Source organism: Macaca nemestrina, chromosome 14 (assembly GCF_043159975.1).
Source record: "Macaca nemestrina isolate mMacNem1 chromosome 14, mMacNem.hap1, whole genome shotgun sequence".
Taxonomy (NCBI): Eukaryota; Metazoa; Chordata; class Mammalia; order Primates; family Cercopithecidae; genus Macaca; species Macaca nemestrina.
This window is the reverse complement of record NC_092138.1, coordinates 106,877,871-106,888,818: the sequence shown is the minus strand read 5'-3', so window position 1 is coordinate 106,888,818 and position 10,948 is coordinate 106,877,871. Positions and strand designations below refer to the sequence as shown.

General features: G+C 57.4%; 2 protein-coding genes across 2 annotated transcripts; one reads left to right on the top strand and one right to left on the bottom strand.

The window, feature by feature from the left end:
• LOC105463911 (ribosomal protein L35) lies at positions 1–5,283 on the top strand. Its single transcript, XM_011711336.3, has 4 exons — positions 1–151; positions 506–642; positions 1,835–1,916; positions 5,099–5,283. The coding sequence occupies exons 1-4, from the start codon at positions 149–151 to the stop codon at positions 5,246–5,248; spliced, it is 372 nt and encodes a 123-aa protein (XP_011709638.1). The 5' UTR covers positions 1–148; the 3' UTR covers positions 5,249–5,283.
• Positions 5,278–10,299, bottom strand: LOC105463912 (WD repeat domain 38). The gene is made up of 9 exons (XM_011711337.2): positions 10,144–10,299; positions 9,446–9,566; positions 7,376–7,492; positions 7,168–7,265; positions 6,805–6,885; positions 6,525–6,656; positions 6,273–6,422; positions 5,741–5,788; positions 5,278–5,650 (listed from the first exon to the last, which is right to left on the bottom strand). The coding sequence occupies exons 1-9, from the start codon at positions 10,210–10,212 to the stop codon at positions 5,522–5,524; spliced, it is 945 nt and encodes a 314-aa protein (XP_011709639.2). The 5' UTR covers positions 10,213–10,299; the 3' UTR covers positions 5,278–5,521.
• Positions 10,300–10,948: the final 649 nt, after the last annotated feature.

Sequence of the window (10,948 nt, the reverse complement as noted above, 5' to 3'; positions counted from 1 at the left end):
GGGAGATGGGGCGGAGCCGCGGCAGCCCCGCTGCGGCGCCATTGGCCGCGCCCGCCACCACCCGGCAGTAGTTGTGGAGGTCAGCCCCGCCTACTTCCTCTTTCCCTAGGAGCGGGCGGCGGCGGCGGCATCGGCGCCCTGTGCAGCAATGGTGAGAGCGGCGAAATCGGGCGCCATCCGATCGCTGTGAGGCGCGGGGGTTGGGGCAGGCGGTGCGGGCTGAGTCCCCGGATTCTGTCTGCCAGCCGGGCCTGTGGGGCGCCGCGCAGAACGGTCTCGCGCCACCACAGCCCGCCTCTTCGCTTCTTTGCCGGGAGAGGCGCGCTGCCGGGGCCTGGGTTACTGTAGCCGGGCACGGCCGTTGAGGGAGACTGTCGTGAGTCCTGGGTGGGGCTCCGGCGCACTCGTAGTCGATGGCGAATCGCGCGCCTTTGGGGGCTGGCCACGCAGGTGAAGGGGATACGGCCCCGCGGCCTGGCTGAGCCACACGCTCTCTTGCGCGCAGGCCAAGATCAAGGCTCGAGATCTTCGCGGGAAGAAGAAGGAGGAGCTGCTGAAACAGCTGGACGACCTGAAGGTGGAACTGTCCCAGCTGCGCGTCGCCAAAGTGACAGGCGGTGCGGCCTCCAAGCTCTCTAAGATGTAAGTGAGGCGACCGGATCACAGCCCTCGTGGGTGGGGAGCACGTGTGCATCGGGATCGTCGGAGGATTTCAAAGTTGGCTTAAGGAGCTGACCGCTTAGATGCCCACTCCGTGCATCTTGGGGCGCACGGGAGAACCGTTGTGTGCTTAGCCTTTTACCTGCCTTGACCTTGGCGGTCCTTGTGCCTGGAGTGCATCCCCGGAGACCTACCTGAATGCTACCTTCAAAGCTACCTGGACCCTTTCCTTCCGCTTCCCACCAACACTTGAGTTTTTAATTCACCTTTCGCCTCTTGGTAGGTGGGTGGCTTGCACCCTGGAGTGGCAGCGTAAGTTATTTTACATGGCTAAGAGTGCGGGAGACTTGTGAAAGGAATGTGGGTTTGGAGTTCATCAACCTGGGTACAAAGTCCACTTCTCAAAAAAAAATCAGATGGGTGTGGTGCAGGCCTGTAGTCCCAGCAACTCTGGAGGCTGAGGCAGGAGGATCACTTGAGCCCAGGAGTTGGGAGGCTATGATGGAGCCACTGCTCTTCAGCCTGGTTGACAGGTGAAACCCTGTCTCCAAAAAAAAAGGTGGTCGTCCTCTTTTCCCCCAAACAACCTTAGTGGGGGCAGGGGTGGGAGGATTGGATAAGCACGGTTGCACACTGAATCCTCAGCCGTCTACTAGGTGACTCCCTCATCCTGCCATGACTACAAATAACTTCTGCCCAGCTTGTTGCTTGCTTCAGTCTCCTGGCTTGTAGTGACTCCAGTTTGCCAATGTCTCATTTCTCCTGCGATTCCCTAAACTAGCCTGATTGCCTGCTTTGTGGCATGATTCCCTCCCATCAGCTCATTGAAACTGGCATTGGTCGGGTCTTAGCCCTCAGGATAAATTCGTGTTCTGGGATTGAAGGTCTTTTCCTGATCTGCCTCATTTATCCAGCCTGCACTTCCTCAAAGCCTCTGCTGTCTCAACTGACACTTTACAGCTCAACAGCACTGGACTCCCTGCCCCATTCCTGGCATGCCCATCCCATGTCCCTCTCTTCTCCCCTCAGACCTCACTCCCAGAACACTTTCCTCCTGAGTGAATATGGATGGGCTGATAGGGGAGGCTGCAGCTATCCCTGCCCTATGTATGGGGTCCTGAGCCTTGGGAAGTGCTGTGTTTCTTCCCCATCTTCACTGACATCTGTTTTGTAGACGAGTCGTCCGCAAATCCATCGCCCGTGTTCTCACAGTCATTAACCAGACCCAGAAAGAAAACCTCAGGAAATTCTACAAGGTGAGTCTGCTGGGGCATAGGGAAGGTTGGCTTCAGGAAGCTAAGTGCTAGCCGTCCCTGGCCAGGGGGCATGGTAAGGAGGTTTTCCTTGGTGCCTGGGGCTGAGAGTAGTTAGCCTTCCCGATTTGTTACTGGGCTCTCCCTTCTACCAGTGTCTTGCACTGGCATGTGGCTCTGCAGACCACTTCTCAGGCTGCACGTGTCAATAATTCATGGGGCTTGGGGTATCCTGGCTGGAGACTCTGGTTTTGAATCCAGCCTTCCCAGTTGAGTGGCTTGGGCGGTGATGGGACTGGCTGTTGAAGGTTTTCACTGCCTCTTACTAGTACTGGGTGTCAGTCAGTGCCTGCCAGGCACCTGCCATGCTCGTTTTTCAGATGAGGACCCTGAGGCCTAGACACCCACAACCAATGGCATGATGGGCCCCGGTTCCAAACCTTGCTTTGGGGAGGGTCGGCTTGAGTGTTCCTGGGAGGTGTGCACAGGTGTCTGGCCCCCCTCTTAGTCTTGACTTTTTTTTTTTTTTTTTTTTTTTTGAGACGGAGTCTCGCTCTGTCACCCAGGCTGGAGTGCGGTGGCCGGATCTCAGCTCACTGCAAGCTCCGCCTCCCGGGTTTATGCCATTCTCCTGCCTCAGCCTCCCGAGTAGCTGGGACTACAGGGGCCCGCCACCTCGCCCGGCTAGTTTTTTGTATTTTTTTATTAGAGACGGGGTTTCACTGTGTTAGCCAGGAAGGTCTCGATCTCCTGACCTCGTGATCCGCCCGTCTCGGCTTCCCAAAGTGCTGGGATTACAGGCTTGAGCCACCGCTCCCGGCCTAGTCTTGAATTTTAATGACCATTTTCTGGTCTTGTCCTTAACATTCGTCTTACTAGGGTTCAAGCAGAGTAACAAAACTAGTGGGAGACGGTGTGTACACACACATCCAACGTATTCTGAAGAATGGGTTTAGGTGATTGTGGGGGCTGGCTGGGACTCAGGGCCCAGGTTGAAGCTGCTGTTCCCAGAGGGGACTTGGAGGGAGCCTCAGCCCTGCACTTAAGGCTTTCAGCTGATTGGATCGGGCCTTCTGGGATTACCCAGGATAATCTCCCCCAAAGTTACCTGATGAGGGTCTTTAATTTTTTTTTTTTTTTTTTTGAGAGTCAGTCTCACTCTGTTGCCCAGTCTGGAGTGCAGTGGTACAATCTCGGCTCACTGCAAGCTCTGCCCCCTGGGTTCATGCCATTCTCCTGCCTCAGCCTCCCGAGTAGCTGGGACTACAGGCGCCCGCCACCATGCCCGGCTAATTTTTGTATTTTTAGTAGAGACGGGGTTTCACCTTGTTAGCCAGGATGGTCTCCATCTCCTGACGTTGTGATCCGCCCGTCTCAGCCTCCCAAAGTGCTGGGATTACAGGTGTGAGCCACCATGCCCGAGGGTCTTTAATGTGCAAAATGGTTCCACATCACTACCCAAGTTAGTGTTTGAATAACTTGAAGGTTTGACATGGAAACAGCAGCCATGGCTGATGAAGTGCCACAGGCCCGTAACCGCAGCTACTGGGAAGCCGAGGCAGGAGATGGCTTGAGCCCAGGAGTTAAAGTGCAGTCTGGGCAACATAGTGAGGCCTCATCTCAAAAAAATAAAAAGAGCCATAGTGTAGCTATGTTAGCTGTTCAGGGGACACTAGCATGTGTGTGGCAAAAATCTTTAATGTCAACAGCTCCGTGTGGCTAGTGGTTGTTTGGGGGACAGCAGAACTCTAGGGGGTTAGCCAATGTGAAAAGGACGAATGCCTAGCCAGTGCCAGCAGGAATGAGGGATGTGGGAGGACAAAGACTTTCCTGCCTCCAAGTACCCTCCAGGGCTGGCCCTCATTGTCCAGGGATCTTTCTGCAGTCCTCTGGCCACCTGCAGGGGCCTGGGGCCCTGTGACCTCAGCATCCAGCTTAGCTAGGGTCTGTCCTGCACCTGACTTGTTCAGGTCAGGGAAAGCCTGCACGCCCTTTCCCCTGGCCCCCGCCGTGCTTGCCTTTGAGGGTACTGCCCATCTTTTTTTTTTTTTTTTTTTTTTTTGAGACGGAGTCTCGCTGTATCGCCCAGGCTGGAGTGCAGTGGCTGGATCTCAGCTCACTGCAAGCTCTGCCTCCCGGGTTTTTACGCCATTCTCCTGCCTCAGCCTCCCGAGTAGCCGGGACTACAGGCACCCGCCACCTCGCCCGGCTAGTTTTTTGTATTTTTTAGTAGAGACGGGGTTTCACCGTGTTAGCCAGGATGGTCTCGATCTCCTGACCTCGTGATCCGCCCGTCTCGGCCTCCCAAAGTGCTGGGATTACAGGCTTGAGCCACCGTGCCTGGCCCACTGCCCATCTTTAAGAGACGCCTTCCTTCATCTCTCCTCCCCCACACCATGGGCCATTCATTACCTGTTCAGTCTTCCTCACTAGGCTGGGACCCCCGAGCCGGGACTGGGTCAGATTCTTTGCCAAGCCAGCTCGCAGCACAGGGCCCAGTCCTGAAGGGGGCGCAGGGGACCTTTGCAGAACACAGGAGGGACCAGTGAGAGCCATCATGGTCTAGAACCCCCTGCTGGAGAGCAAGTGGGGCAGGAGTGGGAGCCAAGGATGGAGAGACAGATGATGGCTCTGTGACAGCTGTGGGCAGGGGCCCCAAAGCAGGAAGAGGGTGGGGCAAGTGGCCTTGGCCAGCCAGGCCTCTGAGGCTGGACGTTCATGTGGGCAGCACCTGTTGGGCCCTGCCTACAGATGGATGGAATACTGCCTCAGCCCCCAGCATACTCACTAACCAGAGCCGAGGTAGCAGTAACCACACCCGGGGCTTGGGAGGTGCTGCGCACCCTGTACTAGATTGTCATGTGACTGACTGTCCTCCTGACTGGGAATCGGGCAGTGGAAGGAGCACTGAGTTGAGAGTCAACTTGCCTGAGGTGCAAGCCCCAGCTCTTCCACAGCTTTGCCAAGACTTGGGCACTCAGCCCAGGTCGGCAGACTTACACGAAATGAGGATGGCCCCACCAGGCTTAAATTTGGGGGGATTAAATTGAGCTAGTGAAGTATGTGGCCTGTTGCCAGTCCTTTGGCAGCAGCGTCCTCCTGAGTGGCTCTGGATGGCCCTCCCGAGCCCCGTTTGCTGCTATCAGACCCGGGTTCTTGGATTCACCCTGCCATCTGTCTCCCAGGGCAAGAAGTACAAGCCCCTGGACCTGCGGCCTAAGAAGACACGCGCCATGCGCCGCCGGCTCAACAAGCATGAGGAGAACTTGAAGACCAAGAAGCAGCAGCGGAAGGAGCGGCTGTACCCGCTGCGGAAGTACGCGGTCAAGGCCTGAGTGGCGCGTTGTCAATAAAGCACAGCTGGCTGAGACTGCTTTGTTTCCTGGCACTTCCACTGATTGGGTTGAGGCGGGTGGGTCTGGTTCTGGGGACCACGTGTCTGATGGGTTCCAGCAAGCATCCCGCCCGCTGCTGTTGTCTGCTGTGGTTGGGCCGGGAGAGTCCTGGCCATGGGGATCTGTTGGATGCCGGCAGTCACTTTGGGCCTGTGGTGGGAAGCGGCGTGCCACTGAGGGGAGCGGGTGAGGTCGGCGCCCTCCCAGGTGGTGTTAGGTTTGAGGGTCGCTGGGTGATTTGGTCGTGCGGGATATTCGACGTCTGGTCTGATCGGCAGCTCCAGACACTAAGATTTTCCCATCTGGGGTGAAGGCACAGGTGTGGGCCACATCCAGGACTCCCTGCCAAGAGTAGAGGGTGGGGCTCGAGGCAAGTCCTGCCTTGGGAGAAGCTGTCCATGGCTCCCTCAGTGCCACAGCGCCCTGCCTTACCTTCAGGGTCTCAAGGCACTTTCCTGTGTTGCAGTCCCAGACTTTGACCTGGAAAAGGAGGGGGCATGGCAGGAATCCTCGACAGGCCACTGTGGCATCTGAAGCCACCTCCAGGAAAGTCCCAGACAACATTTTTTTGAGATGGAGTCTTTGCCTGAACTCGTGACCTCAGGTGATCCACCTACCTCTACCTCCCAAAGTGCTGGGATTACAGGTGTGAGCCACCGCCCCTGGGCCAAAGAACATCTGAGCCGCTTGGTGTGGGTTTTGTTTGTGGGCTGTATTTGAAATTTCAGAGCAGGAGTTCCCTTCTGCCTGATGCCATTTGGGTCATGGAAATGTCAATGCAGTTGCCAATGGGCCAGCCCTGACCTTGTGCTGGCCATTAGGTGGAGAGGCTGGCACCTGGGTCCTGCCCTTGCCCCCTCCTAGCTAGGGCAAGTGGGGATGTGGGCCTTCTGGAGTGAGTGCTGAGGGCTCCTGGTGGAGGGAGGGTGGGTGGGTAGGAGCGGGACAGGCCTGGGGTGGTTACCATGCGGGAATAGCCGGCGCTAGCCAGCCACAGCTCGTCGGGAGAGAAGGCTATGCTCTTCACCCAGGTGACGTGGCCCTTCAGTTGAATAAGCAGGCTGCTGGTTGTGGGCTTCCAGATGTGGATGGTCTTGTCCCAGGAACCGGAGGCCTGGACAGCAGACAGCTCTGATCCCTGGGGTTTGGGGCCTGGGAGCCTTAAGGGCCTGGCTGCCAGCAGGGGACCACCCTGGAACCCAGGACACCCACTTACCAGGAGGCCAGATGCTGAGTAGCACAGGCAGCTGATGTTGCCACTGTGTCCCTCTAGCGCCTGGTGGGAGACGGCTGGGGTCCCCGTCCGCAGGTCCCAGATGCGTATGGTGGCGTCCCAGGAGCCGGTGGCCTGCAGGCAGCTTCTGTGAGTCTGGCCCCGCCAGCTCCCCACCCACTCCGCATTTAGGTGGGTCCCGGAGTCCATCCCCTTCCCACCGCTCCGCTCCAAGTGGGTATGGGGCCACCAAGGTGGGGCCCAGGGCAGAGGTTAGGCTCACCAGGCAGTTCACCGTGGGTGAGAAGTCGCTGCTCTGGACGGAGTCTCGGTGCCCAACTAAGAGGCGCAGCATCTGGCCAGACTAGAGAGAGCCCTGAGCTTCAGGAGGCAGCAGAGGGCAGCTGGCTACCTGGGCCTTGACAGTCCAGGCAAGGGGACCTTGTGCAAAAAGCCTGAGGGCTGCTGTGTGCAGGGAGGCCTGGAGAGGCGGCTGTGGCCAGGTCGGGGCAGCCTTGGTTGCCCGCTGTGGGCATGGGCCCTGGGGAACCAGTGGAGGGTTTGAGCCGGGAGGGCAACACTGGTGACATCCTCTCTGGAACTGGTCCTTGAGTCCCAGGCTGGTGGCCCCAAGCCCTTGACATACCTGCACTTCCCAAAGCATCACCCGCTTGTCCCAGCCACCTGATGCCAGCTGCCTCGAGTCAGGGCTGAAGCTGACCGTCTCCACACTCCGTTGGTGACCTGCAGGCACCAGCCCGGGGTCGGGGAAGGAGGAAAGGTGACATGACACAGGACATAGCACCGTCTGAAAGGGAACGCAGGCCTGGCTGCTTGGCTCCCAGCTCACTCACCCTTCAGGACCTGCAGACACTTGGCTCTTGCCACATCCCACAGGCGGACAGTGCAGTCACAGGAGGCGCTGGCGAAGAGGTGGCCATCAGGGGAGAAGCGGCAGAACTTCACGGGGCCTGGGTGGGTGGCCACAGTCAGGTGACAGAGCACTGCCCGCCACCTTCTGCCCACACAGTCCAATCCTTGCTAATTTTCCCAGCCTCGTTGCCAGCCGCCCCTCACCCAAACTCCAGCCTCCCAGAAATGCCTGGATTTCCATGGCTTGGCCTGGGCTGGGCCGTCAGCCTTGGAACACCCAACCTCAGTGTGCTCATCTGAAAAATCATCAATACCCAAGTCAAAGTAAGGACCTCCCAGAAACTTGCCCTAACAACTGCTGCCTAGGTGAATTGCCTCCTTTGAGCTCCCAGCCCCTGATTTTCCCTCCTTGCAGCATTAATCAGACTGCCTATAATTGCCTGATTTTTTTTTTTTTCTTGTCTCCTGAATAATAATTAAAATAGTTACATCTGTTGAGTCCTCACTGGGTGCTAGATACTTTGCTTGCAGTGGAAATGGCTCAGCGAGGTGACAGGACTTGACCAAGATCAAAGTCAAAACAGTGGTAGGTACGACATGGCTGAAACTTAAGTACATCATGCTAAGTGAAATAAGCCAGTCACAAAAAGACAAATACTGTGTGACTCCACTTAGAGGCACCCAGAGACGTCAGATTCATAGAGACAAAAAGAAAAACTGTGGTTGTCAGGGGCTAGGAGGAGGGAGATTGGGGACTTGTTTAGTGGGGACAGAGGTTCAGTTTTGCAAGAGGAAAAGAGTTCTGGAGATTGGTGTCATGACAATGTGAAGGTACTGGATTCTCTGAACTGTACACTTAAAAATGTATACAACAAGGTGGGCACAGTGATTCACGCCTTTAATCCCAACACAAGGCCGGGCGCGGTGGCTCAAGCCTGTAATCCCAGCACTTTGGGAGGCCAAGACGGGCGGATCACGAGGTCAGGAGATCGAGACCATCCTGGCTAACACGGTGAAACCCCGTCTCTACTAAAAAATACAAAAGGCCGGGCGCGGTGGCTCAAGCCTGTAATCCCAGCACTTTGGGAGGCCGAGATGGGCGGATCACAAGGTCAGGAGATCGAGACCATCCTGGCTAACATGGTGAAACCCCGTCTCTACTAAAAATACAAAAAACTAGCCGGGCGAGGTGGCGGGCGCCTGTAGTCCCAGCTACTCGGGAGGCTGAGGCAGGAGAATGGCGTAAACCCGGGAAGCGGAGCTTGCAGTGAGCTGAGATCCAGCCACTGCACTCCAGCCTGGGCGACAGAGCGAGACTCCGTCTCAAAAAAAAAATAAAAAATAAAAAAATAAAAAATACAAAAAACTAGCCGGGCGAGGTGGCGGGTGCCTGTAGTCCCAGCTACTCGGGAGGCTGAGGCAGGAGAATGGTGTAAACCCGGGAGGCAGAGTTTGCAGTGAGCTGAGATCAGGCCACTGCACTCCAGCCTGGGCGACAGAGCAAGACTCCGTCTCAAAAAAAAAAAAAAAAAAAAAAAATCCCAACACTTCGGGGGACTGGTGGGGTGGGGGGGGGGGGGTGGATCACAAGGTCAGAAGTTCAAGACCAGCCTGGCCAAGATGGTGAAACACCGTCTCTACTAAAAATCCAAAAAAAAATTAGCCGGGTGTGGTGGCAGGTGCCTGTAATCCCACCTACTTGGGAGGCTGAGGCAGAGAATTACTTGAACCCAGGAGGCAGGGGTTACAGTGAGCCAAGGTTGTCCAGCCTGGGTAACAGAGCGAGATTCCGTCACACACAAAAAAATATACAACGGTAAGTATTACGTGTGTTACATCACAGTTTGTGTGTGTGTGTGTTTTTAAAGAAGGATCTGAGTCCAGGCCTGTTAGAGTCTAAGCCCCAGTGCCCAGGTATCACATCCCATCTCCTGTCCTGCCTAGCCCTGCCCTGCACCCGTGCCCAGCTCTTCGGAGGTCGCTGCGGTCAGCTCTGCAGAATGCCAGAGCCTTGTGCCTCAGGTCTTCCGAGCCAGGTGTGGGAGCCCCACCTGTGTGGCCACCCAGCCTCCACAGCAGCTGCCCACTCCGGGTCTCCCAGCCATACACGCAGCCATCCTCTGAGCCTGTGAGCAGCATCTGGCCATCAGGGGAGAAGGCAGAGGAATTGACCTAGAAACAGAGCGCAAAAGCGGTCCCATTCTGGGGAAGAAACCCCTGTCCACTCATCTCTGACCCCTAAACACTGCCCCCAAGAGCCTGGGGTTGGAGCTGGACTTCAAGCCTCACTCCACCACCAGAGCCCAGAACCCGGTAAAACCAGAGCCTGCCGCTAGAGGCAGGAGCCTTCTCTGGAACCTTAGCCTGGAACCCCAGAGCCAAGATCTCATTCCAAAGCTGCAGCTGACAACGGAGAGCCCAGAATCTACTCTAAGCCCTGAGTTCACTTTAGAGCCAGGGCCCCAGAAAGCACCAGAGTCAGCAGGGAGCTTTGTGCCCCTCTCCAGGCAGAGCCCAGAGCCCGGGGCTCTTTTTAGAGGCAGAGCTTAGAACCTAGAGCTGCTCTGGAGCTGGGGCCCAGCACTAGAGCCGAGAGCCTACTTTGAGCCTTCTTGGGTTAGCAAAGTCTACTCTAGACTCCATATCCTAAGCTAATGCCCAGAGAACATTCTGGAACCCCCACTACACAGAACCAGGAACCACTCTGCACGCAAAGCCGGGAGTCTGGGCAGAGCCCGCTGGGCCTTACCTCCCCGCCGTGACGGCCGAAGAATTTCACTCTCCGCACGGCCAGGGTGGCCGGGACCCCGCTGTTCATGGGCGCCCGGCCCCGCCCCGACCTGGCGGGCTCCCACCTAGGCGGCCGTGGGACCCCAGGACTGGGCGGAGGAAAGGGGAAACTGTGTACAAGCCGTCTCCATGGTAATCGGGGCGGGGCGTACAGCCACGGTGGGGTCCCTGCAAAGCCACGAGGACTGACAGGCAGGGCCAGACCGCTCGCAGCTCGGAGGAGGTGGAGACGCAGCAGGCGGGACACCGGTGGGCTCGGAGAAGGGACTTCCCGCGCCAGCCGCTGCGCTTCCACCCTAGGGCAGCTCTCGCGGGGGGCAACACGGCATGCAGAGCGGCCGCTAGAGGGCGCCCCGGCCACACGCACCGCGTGGTCCAGACCCCGCGTCCTGCGGACTGTGGACTGCAAAGGGTCCCTGCACCCCTTTGAGACAGGGGAGCAACGAGCCTGTCTCCCCATCTCATAACAGGGAGCATCAGTCCTGCCCCACAGGACTCCAGGGGTGAGCCAAGCACAGGGCCTGGCACATGGTAGATGCCCAAGAGGGCCCGCTCAGGAGCCACTACCCCTTCTGTCCAGGAGTGGCCAGTACTGAGGTTGAGGATGTCCCAGGAGAGCGCTGGGGACAGTAGCCAGCTCTGTCCTCCAGGGCGTGGGAGCCAGAGGTAGCGTGTGTAAAGTACATGGCATTAAAAGTGGGGTCACGTCGCTGCTAACATTCCTGGCAGCACAAAATGTGCCATCTGAGGATGGGGTGGAGGCT

Coding starts and splice junctions, on each gene's coding strand:
- LOC105463911 (XM_011711336.3), top strand. Junction 643..1,834: donor GCCTCCAAGCTCTCTAAGAT/GTAAGTGAGGCG, acceptor TCTGTTTTGTAG/ACGAGTCGTCCGCAAATCCA. Junction 1,917..5,098: donor ACCTCAGGAAATTCTACAAG/GTGAGTCTGCTG, acceptor TCTGTCTCCCAG/GGCAAGAAGTACAAGCCCCT.
- LOC105463912 (XM_011711337.2), bottom strand. CDS start 10,212: ATGAACAGCGGGGTCCCGGCCACCCTGGCCGTGCGGAGAGTGAAATTC. Junction 9,567..10,143: donor TCGGCCGTCACGGCGGGGAG/GTAAGGCCCAGC, acceptor CTCTGTTTCTAG/GTCAATTCCTCTGCCTTCTC. Junction 7,493..9,445: donor GAGGCTGGGTGGCCACACAG/GTGGGGCTCCCA, acceptor CCACCCACCCAG/GCCCCGTGAAGTTCTGCCGC.